At 36.4% G+C, this 18,089-nt stretch overlaps 1 protein-coding gene across 1 annotated transcript; it reads right to left on the bottom strand.

Moving 5' to 3' along the window:
• Positions 1-52: 52 nt before the first annotated feature.
• Positions 53-6,639, bottom strand: LOC112750455 (heat shock protein 90-5, chloroplastic). The gene is made up of 19 exons (XM_025799190.3): positions 6,188-6,639; positions 5,662-5,735; positions 5,234-5,359; positions 5,033-5,126; positions 4,850-4,933; positions 4,598-4,741; positions 4,177-4,293; positions 3,648-3,695; positions 3,478-3,558; positions 3,268-3,372; positions 3,039-3,179; positions 2,640-2,732; positions 2,411-2,488; positions 2,074-2,328; positions 1,748-1,850; positions 1,473-1,647; positions 1,270-1,375; positions 731-820; positions 53-644 (listed from the first exon to the last, which is right to left on the bottom strand). The coding sequence occupies exons 1-19, from the start codon at positions 6,464-6,466 to the stop codon at positions 435-437; spliced, it is 2,403 nt and encodes an 800-aa protein (XP_025654975.1). The 5' UTR covers positions 6,467-6,639; the 3' UTR covers positions 53-434.
• Positions 6,640-18,089: the final 11,450 nt, after the last annotated feature.

Here is an 18,089-nt window from a genome sequence, read left to right as displayed (position 1 = left end):
TTCGTTCTGTTAATAGAAAAAGAAAAGTTGCCCACCAGAGAAGCCCAAAATGTTTAATGAAATTCTAACCATATAGGTCATTAAATTCGTGTCAAACATAAGCGATTTCATCCAAATATTGTAAATCTAAATACAATTCTATTTAAGTTTTAACTAAATTCTTAAAATAATCCGTGCCATTAAACTAAACATGACACATCCTATGTATTCCCACCCATAAAAACTGGATCTGATTCATCCTCAAAAGCCAAAGCCTATACCATACATTCCATTAAGCCATTTAAAGTTTTAGAAGATTGCAAAATTCCCTTTAACACAGTTAAATCACCAATGTGACAATCTCTCCCTTTCCACTCCCGTTTCTGTATGCATTGTTCCCTACTTCCCTATAGCACCAAAATTTTTTAATATATGGAGACATTCCAACAGGAAACCTAATCAGTTGTCCATGGATCACCCTCAGCTATGACTTCAGAAGGTTCAAAAACTTCTGACTCTGAAGATTCACCCGAGCCTGAATTAGCATCGCTACTTGATTCAGCTTCAACAGGTACATCTCCCTCTTCTGCTCTACCCCATCTTCCACCCAGGGCAAGGGCCATCATTTCATAAATCTTACCTCCCAACTCAGCAGGACTGTCCGGCTGCATTATTGAGATCCAGGAAATTAATGTTCAGTGAGCTGCAGACAGTGCATAATATACAGGTGAACCAAAATACTAATCCTTACAGTAAATCCACTAGATATTAGTGCTGTGTCATATAATAGGTCGACCGCTCTCTTTGCGTCATCACTGTCAGCAGCATTCTTGCAGGCAGCCTGCAAAAGAATACAAAATGAAAACCGATTATCGTATGCGCCTAACAAGAAAACATGTGCACCAATTGTTTTTGCCTATTCAAGAATCATGCTCTTTTGGTTGGTTGTTTATCAGTTTCTTCTAATCAAATTATCTTCTCCCAGCATGCCATTTGATAGGCAGGAAGAGCTTAGCTCTTTTTGTGTCGACTATCAAAAAGACTATGAAGATGAGGTATAAAGGGTTGAGTTGTTTTTGTGCAACCTCAAGATCATGGGTTCAAGCCATAGAAATAGCCACTGATGTCCATTACACCCTTTGGGTGGACCCTTTCCCAGACCCTGCATTAATGCAGGATGCTTGTTCACCTGATGTCCCTTTTTTCCTTTCTTTTATCAGAAAGATTATCCAAAACCGAGCTAATAATGATAGGATTTTAAATCGGAAGCACCAAATTAAATTATCTTACATTCAAGTCTTTAATGATGGGATGGTCTGGATTAACCTCCAATATTCTCCTCCCCCTCATAAACTCCAAACTTGAACTGTCCCCAAGAGCTTGTGCCTTCATTAATCTGAAGAAAAGAACTTAAATACAGCATTAAATACAATGACTTAAAGAAGATGATTTCTCGTGATCAAGTTAAATCACATGGAAAGGAGAAGGCGAACCTCTCCATATTTGCAGACCATCCAAACTTCCCGGATACAAGCACACAAGGAGATGAGCTTAAGCGCTTAGACACTTGAACTTTTGCAACCTTGTCGCCAAGCTGCTGTTTTATCCAATCACAGAGCAAGTTGTATTCTTGCTTGGATTCCCTCTCCTTCACCTCATCCTCATCACCTGCATTGGAGAAAATATTAGACATGAATACATCCGAATCCCATTTTCAGATATAAAATATAGTATCTAAGGATATGACTTTCAAGAGAAAAATACAAACCCAATTCCAAATCTTCTTTGCTGATATCAACAAATTTCTTTTCTTTGTATGTTTGTAAGTTCTGAATGGCAACCTCGTCAATTGGTTCAATCAAATAAAGAACCTACAAATGATACTCAGACTATTCAGTAAAAGTGAACTTTTCAAGGAAAAACGTAACTGAAAACTAAATTTGATCAAGCAACCCATTCAATTCAATTGTATCTCAATTCACTAAATCAACAAAATTAAGTATATTAACTGGGGGGTCTCATAAAAACCTACACAGGCTCAAATTGCTTAAGTTCTTTCTATATTGTTTGCTCAAAATGACCAGCTACACATACCTCAATATCTTTTTGAACCAATTTCTCCAAAAATGGAGCACTCTTGGCACTTTTCAAGCTGTCAGATGCTAGATAATAGATAGCCTTTTGGTTTTCACCCATGTTTTCAACATAATCATCTAAGCTTTTCAGCTCCTCCTCACTTTTGGAAGTGTAAAACCTCAACAATGGTGTTAAGCGCTTATGATTTCCACTGTCTTCAATGCATCCCAACTTCAAAAATCTACCAAAGTTTTCCCAGAATTTCTTGTAGTCCTGGATCCACATGAAACCACCTATATTAAATGAAGACCCTTGACATTTTAAAAGTAGAAAAATTGAATATACTGCAACAAACCTCTTTATTTTCCCTTTCAGAAAGGTCTTGAATCATATCAAATGCCTTCCTCACAAGTCTCTTCCTCATTATTCTTACCTGCAATTAAAATATTGTCAGACAACATTTTGGGAAGCACATCTATAAATAAATATATAAAGATCATTCCTAACATACAATATGTCGTTCATTCATGTTACTAGAATGTAAAGAGTTTCCAATATTAGCAGCAAAATTTGGGTTCACTTACAATTCTGCTTTCCTGAAGGATCTCCCGAGAAACATTGAGTGGAAGGTCATCTGAATCAACCACACCCTTAACAAAGCTCAAGTAACGTGGAAACTGTGAAGACACTGATGAAATTAGTGATTTACAGCAATTAACACTGGGAGGAGTAACAAAAGGGCTGGAAACATTGAATAAGCACACAACAAATATGACCTAAGTTAGAGCTCGTGCAGGTTTGTATAAGCAGATGACATATAATGACACTTCTGAGTCATGAGATTGTATAATTATGACTAAAACTTTGCCATGAATCACTATGCTACAGAAATTATATCTTACTCATTTTTTCCATTATAAGTAAATATAAAAAGATGGCATGAAAATAATATACAAGACAATTTCAAATGGCAGTAAACTCACCAGTTCACCATCAAAATCATCTGAGATAAACACACGCTTGACATACAAGCGTATGTTTTTCGTTTTTGGATTTATTACTTCTTCATTGTTAAGAGGCCCCATTCCTGGAACGTACAAAATACTTCTGAACTCAACTTCACCCTACAAAGTTTGAAAGGCAGTTACATTGACAGCTCTCTAAAGAAAATGTGCTAACAAAAGTTACTAAAATATCATCAAATCAAAATACCTCAGTGGTGAAGTGAGTATGAGCAAGGGGTTCTAAGAACTCGTTAAAAGTCTTCTTGTAGAATTCATTGTATTCTTCCTTTTCGACTTCCTTAGGCTGCCGCATCTACAAAAAGTGGCTAATGAAGTCAATATAAAAGGCACTATCAAGAATATGTTAAATGCATGCCATTGGCACCCTAACACCATGCAAAGCAGATATCCAGCTCACCCATATTGGCTTTGTTTCATTGGCCAATTCCCAGTCCCAATACTTCTCAGTCTTTGTCTTCTTTGTCTTCTTTTTCTCACCCTGAAACAAGAGTGCAAGACACATTTGGTATTAACAACATATTTTGAGAAAGAAGCACCCCTGTCAGACAGAAATATCACACAAGTTACCTCTGCTTTAGGTTCTTCCCCTTCTTTGGGCTCTTCTTCCTCTTCTACCTGTGTAGGATAACAATAAGGAATAAGTTGTTGTTTCATTTGCCAATCCTTCAAGCTGCATGTTTTAGTTTTTTATACAGTCCAATATTATGAATAGCAAAGTAAGATTCCATGTGTGTATATTTTGAATCCAGATAGAATGAAATCACCTTGATATAACAAACAGTTCTATTGACACACACTCTTTATGAAATTTCTTTTGCAACTTTCACTTCTTTGATTCAATATTATCTATATAAACAGTTTTAATAAAGTGAAACTAATGCGAAAAGGAAAGAAGCTTAATTTCTTTTTATACAGGAAAACTTTGAAAAGAACATCCATCTCCTATGATCCAAAGAAACATTTGTGTGTAACATACACATTTATCATTAAAAGCTGGCATACAAATAGTTTGAAATTATGTCATCAACGAGAAAATAGGAAAACTAGCAGCCACACAACAAATAACTGTAGAATATGCTAGAGCAAGCAATCTAACCTCCACGGTTCTTGACTTTTCTTGCCATGTATAGATGGGGAAGGAAACAAACTGCGAGTAATTCTTCACCAAACCCTGAATCCTGGTTGGCTCTGAGAATTCATACTTGTCATCTGCCTAGATAAGCAAAGAACAAAATAGGAATTCGAGTGCGTTCAACATGTATCCAATAAATTCAATAAAATTATCTCTAGTTATAACTTTTTCCCTAAAAGATTTTGAGATTGCAAAACAATTCACTAGGAAATAAGATTTTCATCTAAAATTAAGAATTTGCTAACTTCCTCCACCAATGAAGAGCTCTCTGTTACATCTGTGAAGTTTACTTCAGATGCTACCAAAATCAGAGTAATTGAACAATGTATCAAGCACTGGTAAGACGATTATACATCCATTAAAGAAAGAAACTAATAACACTTACTCTCAAATAGAGTGTAATCTGTGTACCACGACGCAGAATCTTTTCAGGATCAGTTTCCTCCCTTATCACATAAGAGCTACTGTCAGCGTCAGCTTCCCACACATACTGCTTATCAGATCTTGGGCTCTTAGTAGTAACAACAACCTGTTTGTTAACAACATGAACATATAGCCAATTAGTGACATGCAACCAAAATAATCATTATAAACATAAAAAATTCTGCAACGTAAGCATAAGAATTTTCTACCATACCTTCTCAGCAACAAGAAAAGCAGAGTAAAACCCAACACCAAATTGACCAATCAAACCATTATCTGCCCCCAAATCCTTATTTTCCTGAAATAAGTGGAGATAAATTTAGAGATGATAGGATGATTGATGCTTCGAATCATTGCTCTGATCAACAGTTCTAATTTCTAAATCATAACGAGTTACCTTAAGTGCCTTCAAAAATTTTGAAGTACCACTCTGCGCAATTGTTCCAAGACAGTCAATGAGCTCTTCTTTTGTCATTCCAATGCCAGTATCTCTAAAGAGGTCAGAAAACAAAAGTTCAGTAATCTTAAATACATAGGCAAAAACAGGCCACCAAACAAAATAAAAAGCCATAAAAAATACAGAATGAATGTTACAAACGTTATGGTAATTGTCCCATTGTCTGGGTCAGGTTTGATGCGTATCTCAAGTTCTCCAGCATCTCCAAGCAAAGAAGGCTCGGTCACGCTTAAGAATCTCAACTTGTCCAAAGCATCACTAGCATTACTGACAAAAGCAAAAATAGAACAAAGACAAAATACAACAAAATCAGGTAACACTGCTCACATATGCAAATGTTGCAAGCAAAACATACATGAAAAATCCTAGACGGGAAGAAACAACTGTAAAATCAGTGCTAACTAGGCAAAAGCTTTCCCTCATGATAGCCATCAATATAACACAAAGTTGGAAAGATAATTTCACAGAAAATCATTCCATTAAAAACAGCTAACTAGTAATACCTTTAAACAAAAATAAATACAATCCCACTGAGCCTATGATGCAAACAAGTTTCACATTGTAATTACCTCACAAGTTCACGAAGGAACACTTCCTTGTGGCTATACAAACTGTGAACAATCAAATCCAACAACCTGCTCACCTACAAAAAAATAAAAAATAAAAAATAAAAAAATAGAACTCGTTTCCTTACATAAAACATCAATAAACAGGGACTAACCCAGAAAATTTTAATAGTGGAGGCAAAGATGACCACGGAAATAATAAAACTTTTACCATAACTATATTTTTAATTACTTAAATCAGTTATTACCGGAAGTGAATTTTAATTAATGCTTCCAAAAAATATATTAATCCAAAATTACTGAGGAAAAAATTGTGCTCTTGAAACAATAAACACATCTAAACTAGAATACATCAAAAGACAGTAAATGATAAAAACTAAAACAAATTATCAACAATTTCACTGCTTAAAAGCACACAAGCCATTTCCCAATTGAGCGTTCCAACTTCCAATCCTCTCAACACGCAAAAAATAAAATTTGAAAATGCATAAAGAGGCGCAATTTTTAAATGAATTTGAAGAAAACCTACCTCGGCTTGGTACTCAAATTTTTCACCAGGAACATCAGTAGCTTCTTCTTTCTCAGCAACGGCAGCATCGCAGCGAACGGTGAAGCTGTCGCTCCTCTGTCGTTGCTGCTGCTTCCATGTGAGGCCAGCACGAGAGAAGGCCCTTCTGAGACCGTTTTGCGGCGGAAGAAAAGCGCTTGTGATAAGGGAAGCCCGTTTGGGTGTGAAAGGGGACGGAGAAGGGAGCGAGCATCCAAGAGAAGAAGCGGTAACCACGGTTCTGCTGAGAACTGGAGCCATTCAGTTTCAGCGCTTTTAGAGAGAAATGAGAGAAAAGAGAAAAGAGAAAACTGAGTTTGGGTCTTATCTCTTTGAGTTGGTAGGTGCAGAGAGTGGAGAGTAAGGGGATTAAAAACCCTTGGAAGGGTTTAAGGAGAGTGTAGGAGATGGTTCTAGAAAACCTGGCAATTGTCATTTCATTTGGCAGCTTTTGTGTTTTATTGTAAGGCTCAGATTCTGCCAAGTCAGCAACCACGCCATCTCTATCCGTTGGTTACCGTTTCTCAAGGGTTATTATGCCAGGTGCACTTTACCTTTGCACATGTTTAGTAGTATAGTTATACAAGGGTTAGTATGCAAGGTGCACTTTACCTTTGGACATCAACCGGGATCGGCGTGAAAAACGGTTCGGTCCTCCTCTTAAAACCGTCAATTTTCAAACCGTTCAAAAACCATTGAATAGGTCGTTAAGATAAAAATACACTTTTTTTCGTATTGTTCTTTCATATTTCTCTCTAGTTATAAGGTGGAAAGACACACTTTTTTTATATGAAAAGGTACACTCCTACATAATACCTCTAGGAGAAGGTGGAAAAGACATTTTTCTTCGTTTATGTTTCCTCCTGGGGATATACAACGGAGAGACAATGTTCGGATTAGCTATCGGATGTGTCGGATTATAGCACTGTAACTGACAAGTGAGTTCGTGGTCAATAGGACAGGCATGTATCATACTGCATTTGTTTGCATTTTCTTGTGTCTGCATAATTAATTGGCTTGCCTAACTGACAGCATGTTAATTACTAATTGTACTACTTGTCGTACTTGCTCCCTATGTGTGATTTTCTGCTTGTCTGTTTCATTGCTTGAGTTTGGGACTTGTTGATTTGGAGTGTGGTGGCGTGTAAGCGATTATATGTGAGGCTACAGGCCGAGATATGATATTCTTTTGGGTCGGAGGCCAAGATTTGATTATTTTGAGCCGAGGCCGTGACTGGTTGGGCCGAAGGCCGTAATTTGGTAAGTTGGTAAAGGTTGATACGCGCATTGATTTGTGGTAGTTTGTGTGTTGATTGATTTTACTTGGGTCAGAGGCTATGATTGATTATATAATGGGCCGGAGGCCGTGATTGATTTATGTTTAAAGTTTAGTAAAGTATTAAAAATCAAACTGGTTTAACATAGACTTAATGAACCTATGCTTGGAACAGGTTGGTCATTCATACAGTTTGAGTAACTTTTAAGATTTTATAATGGAAGTATGAATTTGGGTTTTTAATGGGTAGTTGTTGGTTTTTTTTTTAAAAAGATTCATAAGACGAGTGATAATCACTGCAGTTAAAATCCATTTTTTTCGTTATACGTATCCTTTTATGACAATCTAAAACTCTTTTGGTGAGACCGTGTGGTTAGGTTCTCACCCCCTACAGACTTCTCTTTTCATGAAGTGGACGAGAAAGCCTATGACGTGATTTTTGCGCTTTATGGTTTGTATTATCATAGATGTTTTTTCCCTCGCCTTATTATTGAGATTTATATTTTTGTAAGGAGGGATAGGAGTCATGATTGTAATGATGATTAATACTTGTAAGTTACTTGTTTAAAAGATCTTTGTATATGTGTGTATGTGTGCGTGCGTGTGTGCGTGCTTATAAAATAAAAGAAAAAGTATTTCCAGTTTTTTAAAGAAAATAGTGATACAGTTTCGAGTTAAAGACTCATATTTTATTATTATACATGTATGGAAGTCATCGTAATATCTGCTCTATCAGAGTAGTGTAGCTGAAAGCGTGACATTTTGATATTAAGGATGTTACACTGCCAAATCTGCCCATTATTAATGTTAATACTAGCTTTAATATAATTATCAAACCACTCATATACATTAATATTAGCATTAGATTTCCATAACAAATATAGCCCGTCGGACAAGCCTCGAGGTTCTATTCAAAACATATTATCAAAATGAAACCTTCTTTATATCCTAAACATTTTTTTCTTGTCTAGCCCTTGTTTCCATTTGAAAAAGAGTAAAGTATCGTTTTTGTCCCCAACGTTTGGGGTAAGTCTTATTTGTGTCCCTAACGTTTAAATCGTCATATTTGTATCCCTAACGTTTATAAAAGTGATTCAATGTTATCCTACTATCAATTATACTAACAAATAAGATTATATTTATCAATTATTCTCACTTGGATGTATTCATTCTCAATTAGGTCTCACTTAGATGTGTTCGATTTTAATATTATACCCACTATTTGTGTTTAGATTCAATTATGTCCCTAGAAAAGTGAATTATGTAAATGTTGTAGGAATTAGTTTCAACTTTTGATGAGCTATTTTTCGGAGTGGATCATCGATTCTATCCCAGACATTTGTATTCTAACTTCAAGAAGAAATTTTTAAAACTCAAACTAAAGCATTCATGGTGTGTAATTGACGGCAGGATAACATTGAATCACTTTTACAAACGTTAGGGACACAAATAGGATTTACCCCAAACGTTGGGGACAAAACGATACTTTACTCTTTGAAAAATTATAAGCGACTTTACTTTTTTTACATAAATCATACAATTCAGAGATTGTCGAGGCAGCCACTATTCTCCAACAATTCCAGCTATTGATACTCATGGCTGACCACTAGAAGCATATAGAGATAAGTCATACTCCCCTGTATCTAATGCATTACTATTGTTCTTCATTTTCTTAGCCACTTTGTCCTCTATGTCCTCTTGTTCCTCCTTCCATTCCTCATTAGTAAGCATTAGCACTTGTTTCCATCTTCTTTGCTAGTTATGTTTCCATTCGGTAGGTTTCCTCCTTCTATCATCTTCATCTTCATCGCTCACCTGTTCAACATAGTAGGTGTTCTCACCCAAGTTTTCTTGCTGCTCCACTAATGCATCTTTCCTGCCCTGTAGTTTCATGGACAGCTTCCTGATTTTTCCATCTTCCACTTCTATCTTCATGATTCATTTATCCTTTCTTAGTCAACATTTTCATATTTCTCCTTCTTCTTAGTTGTCATAAGTCTTTTTAGTTCCTGGCCTATACTTTTCCTTTCTATTTATTTTTCCTGGCTAAACTTCCAATCTTCTTCTTTGTAGCTATTCACCTCCACCTCTTTTGTTGTATAAAGATTTAGTCAACTTCCTTCTATTTTTTTTTGTGTTTATTTAGCCCGCCCATCTATCTTGTGATTGTCTTCCTTACCCTTCCAAACTTGTAGTTAATCAACCAAAATATTGGGCCCAACATCCTTTTTTGGCCCGTATTTACCCAACCCTTGATCTTCCTGCCACTTTTTTCTCTTTTGGACTTGTATGGTGAAAGCCCATTCATTATTCCTCTATCTTATCTCCCTCATGAGACTTCTAAATTTGTATGCTACTCTTAGGTCATGCTGCATCCTCATATCCCTAAAAATCAAAGATTTTTTGTACTTCTCTCACCTACTCCCCTGCTTCAGCCATCTCTTTTTCTCACCTTATTAGATTTTTCTAGACACTTTTCTTCCTGAATTCACGCTACAGAATTTGTTCAGCCTTAATCTTGCTTTCTTCAGTGCTTTGTTCTTCACCACTCTCTCTTCTAAGACTTTGTTATTCACGCGCCTACTCTTCCTCTTCTTCTTTCCATCCATGTCGTTTTGAACTTCTTCCTCCTTCCATGGCTAAAATTGGTCGAACTTGGCTTATTCCTAGTCTTGGTGAGTACTTCTTCTTGGTTGGATCCTAGCATGTCATGGTTGTTAAATTCTTGTATGTGTTTCTTCTCATGTTCTATTATTCAACAATTAAAACAATAGCTCTTCGGTAGCCTTTCATACTTAAAGAAAACCCACAATGGTGGCAGCTCCTCTCTTTCTTACCAGAAACCAGTAGGAAAAGCCTTGGTAATATTGATGCCAACTTTGATCCTTAAAAATGATATTCTAAGAACGCCATCCACTTTTAGGTCTTCAACCTCAGCCAAAACTCCCAACATTCCTCTGATAATGATTCTAGTGTTCTTATTCATGTGATCAAGTGGAATGCCATGAACTTGAATCCAGAACTCTATAAAGCCATGATCGACTTCAAAAACTTATTCTCCCTTCATCCATAATTAGAGATTTACTATATTTCTTCGACATTCCAAGGACCATTCTGGATAATCTGAAGCTCTTTGTTCTTGTCTTTGAAGTTGAACAGCATTTTCTTCAACCCAATATCAATAACTGCAACTCCTTTAGGTTTCTTCACATTCCCAATAAAGCATTCCTATATGTTTTGAAGCTCATCTCTTTATCACTTATTATCTTTCCCACCATATTCAAACAATCCTTCTTATACTCCAGTTCTCCTGTCTTGTTAAGTTTGATGATGTTTCCTTTTATATTGTTCATTTTGTAGGTCTCTAATCCTTTGGTCGCTGTATATTTCAGGTCTCAAGGTGGCTTTGATGGTTCAGATGGTATGAGAATTGTATAAATATATATTTTGTGAAGTTTTACAGGTTGAAAAACTCCCTATTAGAGAAGAATCCAATGTTCTTAGAGTACTCTCTTATTGAGAGAAAAAGAGCTCTCCTGTCCAAAAGTTCTTTTTTTTTTTTTGGACAGGGTCCAAAAGTTCTTGAAATAATGCAATTGACACTGTTATTTTATTTTAGACATGTAATGTCTTTCATTTATATTTTGGTTTCAAAAGAGAAAATTCATGTACAACCACAAAAACCAATCCATTCACATGTTCGTCTAGACCATTTAAGGCCAATTAGCCAAAAATCATAATCATAAATAACATCAACAAAGTAGTGTTAATGTAGTAAACTCTATGATAAACTCAATTTTGTGGTTTATCTTGTGCTTATTTTAGGAGATTTTATCAACTTATCTCACATTTATTTAATGAAATAACATGGTTTTGTAATTCTCCCTAAATTTATGCTTAAGTGTGAAAACATGCTTTTTAGGCCCTTAAATTGGTAATCTTAATTCACCTTTGATTCCTCTAGATGCCTTGATGTGATTGTTAGTGAATTTAGGTTGAGAAGGCTAGGAATGGATCAAAGAAGTGAATATAAAAGCATGCAAAGTGAAGAATTCATGGAAAAACAAGGATTTGGAGTGCATACATCGACGCGCACGTGTGACAGACACGCACGAGTGAAGATGAGGTCGTCCAGACGACGCGTACGCGTGATATGACGCATCCCGGCGTCCACGTGAGAAGAAAAAGCTAGACGACGCGTACGCGTGACCCATGCGTGCGCGTCACATCTCGCACGTGACCTCATTAAAGTGAAAACGTTGGGGGGCGATTTCTGAGCTGCCCAGACCCAAATCCAACTCATTCCTAAGGCTATTTCATGCAGAATTCAAGCTTGGGCAAAGGGGGGCAATTAGTTTTAGGTTATCATCATGTAGTTTAGTTTTCTAGAGAGAGAAGCTCCCTCTTCTCTCTAGAATTAGGGTTCTTAGGGTACTTTGCATCTTAGATCTAGGGTTCAATTCTTGTTTTCCTTTAGTTTTTCTTGTAATTTCTTGTTTCTACATCTTAATTCTCTTAGTTTGCATTAGTAATTTCACTTTTTATGCCTCTTTTAGTTTATTGATGAACTCTTGTTGGATTTGGTTCCTTTAATGCAATTGATGTTTTATGTTCCTTTGATTTTTAATTGAGTTGTTGTTATTGTTTCCTTGTAATTGGGTAGTTGTAGATTTTATTCTTTCTTTCAATTTACCATGCTTTCCTTTTATGCCTTTCAAGTGTTTGACAAAATGCTTGGTTGGATGTTTGAGTAGCTTTTTGAGCATTCTTTGGCTTGGAAAGAGGAATTAGGCAATCTTGAGTTATGAATACCCAACTCGTGTTGGTGATCTGGAGTTGTTAGCTAATATTATTTCCATTAACGCTAATCTTTTGCTAATTCAATTAGTAAGTTGATTAGGACTTTTGGATTGAGATTAGCTAGTCTTATTTGACTTTCTCTCGTGTGAAGATAACATTGTACCTTCTTCCATTGTTAGGGATGACAAAATAGGATAAATTCTTGATAATTATTGTGTTATGATTAATGACTAGGATAGAAAGCCTATATTCTCAATCCTTGCCATGAATGTCTCTCTTTATTAATTACTTTCTTTAATTGTTTTCTTTATTTTCTTGCCATTTACTTTCTTGCCCTTTTTATCAAATCAAACCCCCCTTGCATCTTCATAGCCAATAATTGACCACCTCATTGTAATTCCTTGTGAGACAACCTGAGGTTTAAATACTTCGGTTAATTTTCATTGGGGTTTGTACTTGTGACAACCAAATTAAACTTTGATTGAGCATTGCTTGTCGGTTGGGAACTATACTTGCAACGAAGTTATTTCCTCTAACCGAGAAGAAATTCTTAGCTGACGGTTTTGCTCTTTCAAGTTTATGGCGCCGTTGCCAGGGAATTACAATGGTGTTATGTTATTGGCTATTGTGAATATGTGAATATGTTTGCCTTTTACTTGTTTGTTTGCTTTTGTTAGGTTTAGGACTTTGTTACTTCTATTTGTTAGCTTTTGCTTTTATTTGCTACTATGAATTCTCACCCCTTTGGCTATGAGTTTGGCTCAAATTATGTTGTAGGAAATGGGAACTACAATGACAATGTGCATCAAGGATGGAACAATCAAAGGTGGGAGGAGCCTCAAGGAATTGATCACCCTTCTTGGCAACAACCTCCTCCAGTCTCTTATAGGTATAATTCCACTCCTAATGCATATCAATCTAATGGATGTGGTGATCCTCATTGTGGTTGTCAACAACCACCACCATATGCCTATGAACCACCTCCTCAACATGGTTTTGAACCACCTTACTCATAAGCCCTATACCACCAAACACCTCCATATGACCCTAATCCTTATCCACCATACCAACCACTTTATGAGCCATATGAATCATACATGGAGCCACTCAGCCACCACAATTCCAACACAACTACTCCTAGGAACCACCTCCATATACACCATCTTTATACCCTTATCAAGATGGACCACCTTCCAATTATGAACCTTTTCTCCCAAACAATGAACCCTCTCTTACACCACCTCCAATGGATGAGTCTCTCCATGCCTTTAAGCTAGCACAATAAAGAGATATTAGCTCTTACCTCTAAATGCAAGAAGAGACACAAAAGGAATTCAAGAAGATATAAGGCGTGCTTGCCACCGTGGCGGAAGTCATTCGCAACAAGGTCTTCTCCCGCCTAAGTCTATGCGATCAAGGCACTCCCATTGTTGAATGTGGAGAATCAATCAAGGAGCATAGTGAGGGAGTGAGTTTGGAGCTTCAAGGTGGAGAAGCGGAGTTGAGACAAGGAGTGCAACAAGAGGGGGAGGTAGAGATGATTAAAATAGAAGGAGTGGTTGAAGACCTAGGAGATGATGGAAGTCCATGAGAATGTAGAATTAGAGAGCCCTCTTCCAAGAAGCTTGATATTGATATTGAGGAGGGTGTACAACCTCCAAAGCATATCATAATTGAAGACTTTAAAGAGGTTGATCAAGAGATGGATTCAATCATTGAGGAGTTCCTATCTATAATTGAATCCTCTCCCATTGGACTTGACATTGAGATAATAGAAGGGTGTGCACAACCTCCCATACCCTTAGTAAGCAATGAAGAAGAGATTGAATTGGAAGGAAGCTACCAAGAGGAAGAGGTTAAGCAAGAAGCAAGCTCCATCATTGAAGATAATTCCACATCAACTAATGTGTCTTTTGAAATTGATGAACCTCTTTCATTGTGTTATGAACTTGATGACAAGGAGGACCGTGCATAACCTCTGACACATGGTTTGAGCAATGAGGGATGTAAAGAAGAAGTTGGTGAGCAAGGAATTAAAATTGAAGAAGCTTGCAAAGAGGTCGATGGAGATAGTCAAGGAAGAGCACAAGGGAGTGGAACTTGCAAGATCATTGGAACCACCCCTTCCTAAGTCACCATCTAACATAACATTCAAGTGGGTAAACTTCTTATCCCTAAGCCTTACTTTCTTACTTGAATATGGTTTGATTGAAAATGATGGTCAACTTAGAGCTCTTTGTGGAGTTAAGAGTAGGAGGGAGTTGTGTAGTGGTTGGAAAAATAATGTTAGGCTCATTAGGATTGGACCCTCGAGGCATAGATCCCATGGTTGGAAGAGTGTTAAATCGTATAGGTCTAGGAGGAGAATTTGGTGTCCCAATGAGAATTCTATGTGTTCACCACCCGGATGGAACAATGATGACCAATTAGAAGACGGGTGTCAAAACAAAGTGTGGGATTACAGATTACAAGAGGAGGATTAACTTTGGGAGCCATGGTTTGTGAAGAACTCCATCAAAGCTTGGAGATATTGACTTTGAATGGTGGAGTTTATTGGAAGTCCAAGCATTGGTGGATGTTCAAGGATGGATTCAAGCACAAGCCACCTTGATGAAGAGCTCTCCATAAGTCCAACTTAAGAACAATAAACAAAAGTGTTAGGTGGGAGACACCCCACCATGGTAACATCTTTCCCTTTTACTTTTTGTAAATATTGGTAAAATAGGTTTAATTTCATGTCTTGTTTAGTTTGTTGAGTTTATTTGGGAGTCTAGTATGTTAAATAAGGTTTTATGGTATTTTGGTAGCTGTTTGGAGGTTTGGAATGCTTGGTTTGGTGCAAGAACTTAGAAAAATTTTGAAAAACAGAGCACAATGCCATGCGTACGCGTCACCCACGCGTACGCGTGACACCAAGAATTTCGACCACCCATGCGTACGCGTGGATCCAAAATTTTTACCCCCTATACAAATTCCAGAGAGTTGTGCGAGTTTTGGGCTGGAATTGTGCCTCTAGCACAAAATCCACCCATGTGTACGCGTCAGCTCACGCGTACGCGTCGACTCTCTGAATAACCCATCACACGTACGTGTCGCACCTCATTTCTCCCCTCCACGCTTACGCGTCACACAACGCGTACGTGTGGGTTGCTCTGTTTCACCACTCCTCTTTTCTTCTCTTCTTTCCATTTCTTTCCCTCTTCTCTCTTCTCTTCTTTTCTTTCCCTTCTTCAACCATCGTCCAACACTACCAAACACCATCTATCACCAGTTCCTTTAGTTAGTTAGATTGTTAGTTATCTAGTTAGTTTGAATTTTTTGTTTAATTTTCTATTTTTCATGATACATGTTGGATTAGTGATCTTGTTTGCTATCTATTGCTGTCGATTATTGATAAGATGTTATTTTAACATCATTGTTGAAATTATTCATTGTTGGATTCTTTGTTGAGGTTACATTTTGTTACTTAGTTTTGAATTTTTCATGCCTGACCTTTTTGAATACCAAGTACATGTGACATTGCCTTCAAGCTCTCTATAGCTTTCAAATTGCATGTTGTAGCTAGCCATCATGTGATTTGATTTCATTATCTGTGATATGGCAAATTATATATTATCGATGCAATTTTTTGTTAGGTGATGCTTGTTTATAATTGACCCTTATTTACATCACCTATTCCATGCATTGAAATTTTGGAATTGTGAATTGGATTGAAAGCTTACCTAGTGACATATTTTTGAGCTTCCTAAGCTTTGTGGACCATGCTTGCAATGTGATTGATTTTCAACTCTATCTTTTTTGTTCTAAGTTCCATAGCATCCATGTGTTCCAATTCTATGTCACTTAGGTGTTGCAACAACTTCAACATGTGTCATTGTTTGATGTGTGAGCCCTATATTTCATTTGGTTCTCTAAGTTTACTTCCACATCAATCAATGACCATTCAATATCCAATTCACAATTTCTTGATTAATTGCTTGAATACTTTTACGCTTCTTCACTACTTGTTTGTATCTTAACCTACAAGTCTTTTAAAGTATTTCAAGCACACTAGATTGAGTGAAGTGCATGCTTCTTCTGTATAATTGTGACATAACTCTCTATACTAGGGTATGTATTCTAAACCGCATGCAACTTAGAACCCGCACACCTATTTTTCATCAATGTCATACAAATTCACTCACTCTATTCTAGTGATTTACCTCAGTCCAATAATATATGCTTCCTTGCTTTTGTATTTTCTCATCTTACGGTGTTATTTTCTATTTTCATGACTGATGCACCATAAGCAAAAAGGAAAGCGAGAGAAAGAACACGCAGCAACCGGTTGATCCACCAGCTGAAGGTGGCAATTCGGAAAGTCGTCGTACCCCCTTGCTCATCTTTGAGTGCACTGAGGATGGTGCAAACTTTTAAGTGTGGGGAGGTCGTCCGACCGAATCGGCATCTTTGGGTGACAATTTTCTAATCCCAACACTTTTGCATTTCATTTTTTAGGTCTTTTAGGATTTTAGTTGCATTTTCTTATTTTGCATCTATATATAATAAGCTTAGTCAAAATAATGAATTTTTTAAGAAATTTATCTATAGGGCATCCCAATTGATTTGAAAATTTTTTTTTTTTAGAACTTGCTTGAATTATACACATTGTGAAACATGATTTTTGAGCTAAGAACACAAGCATGTGAGTTTTGAGCCTAATTATGTGGTTACATCATATGATCACTTATTTTCATTCTTGTGTACATTATTCTCTTTCTATGATTGTAATCTTTGATTTGTTTGATTCTTTATGTCCATTATTTTGTGTATATATGCACTTATATGATTGAGGTCATTGTTTCAATTAGCTCACTTACCCAAATAGTCTACCTCTTATCTTCCATTGTTAGCCAATTTTGAGCCTATGCTTAACTCATTTTTTCTTAATTTTAGCACATTACAAGCCCTAGGTGAAAAACAATAAATGTCCCTTGTTTGAATCTTTGATTAGCTTAGGCTAGTGAGAGTGTTTATCATTTGATTTTAGGAGAGTTGGGAACATTGGGTGAGGTAAGAGCGTGTTTCTGTATTTTTGTCAAAATTTTGGGAATTGGGTACATACTCATGTATTAATTAAATGTTAAACAATATGCATTGATATTTTTGTATATATTTTAGTTTGAAAAAAAATGAGAAAAATAAAAAGAAAAAAATGTATAAAATAAAAGAAAAAAATAGAAAAAGAAAAGCAATAAAAAGGGGACAAAAATGCTCCAAAATGAAGTTCAATAAAAATCAATGCATATGTATGGTGATCAAAAAGAGAATGCATGAGTGTGTGAAAAAATGAAGAATGGGTAGTTAGGTTAGCTTCGAAATTGTATAGGTTGTCATAAGTTAGGTGGGAAGTTTAAGTTAATCAAAGGTTCAAATTTCAAACTCACTTAACCATATGCATCCTACCTTGACCCTAGCCCCATTACAACCTATAGGAAAGTCCTCATGATATTTGTATGCATGCATGAAATAAGTGTTGATTGTTAGATGAAAAATAAATTTTGGAAAGCGTGATTAGGGGAGAATTGAGTGAATCAGCCCTATACACTTGAGTGACTAGAGCGGATACACATCCGGTGAGGGTTCGATTGCTCAATTACATGTTTTCACCTATGATCATCTTCTCTTGCAAGTTTGTAAAATCTTTTCAATAACTCAATTCAATTGTGGGTTTGCTTTGATTGCTATTGCTTTAGCCCTTGTACTTGTATATGTACTCTTAGAATTTGATTTATTTTGATCAAGTGGTTGCATTCATTTAGATAAATT

This window comes from Arachis hypogaea, chromosome 15 (genome assembly GCF_003086295.3).
Source record: "Arachis hypogaea cultivar Tifrunner chromosome 15, arahy.Tifrunner.gnm2.J5K5, whole genome shotgun sequence".
Classification (NCBI taxonomy): domain Eukaryota; kingdom Viridiplantae; phylum Streptophyta; class Magnoliopsida; order Fabales; family Fabaceae; genus Arachis; species Arachis hypogaea.
This window is presented reverse-complemented; position numbering and strand designations above follow the sequence as displayed.

Excerpts from the sequence above, each read along its gene's own strand:
- LOC112750455 (XM_025799190.3), bottom strand. The coding sequence starts at position 6,466 with ATGGCTCCAGTTCTCAGCAGAACCGTGGTTACCGCTTCTTCTCTTGGA. Across the intron at positions 5,127-5,233 it reads AATGGGACAATTACCATAAC|AGATACTGGCATTGGAATGA; the intron begins GTTTGTAACATT and ends TGACCTCTTTAG. Across the intron at positions 3,696-4,176 it reads AAAAGTCAAGAACCGTGGAG|GTAGAAGAGGAAGAAGAGCC; the intron begins GTTAGATTGCTT and ends TATCCTACACAG.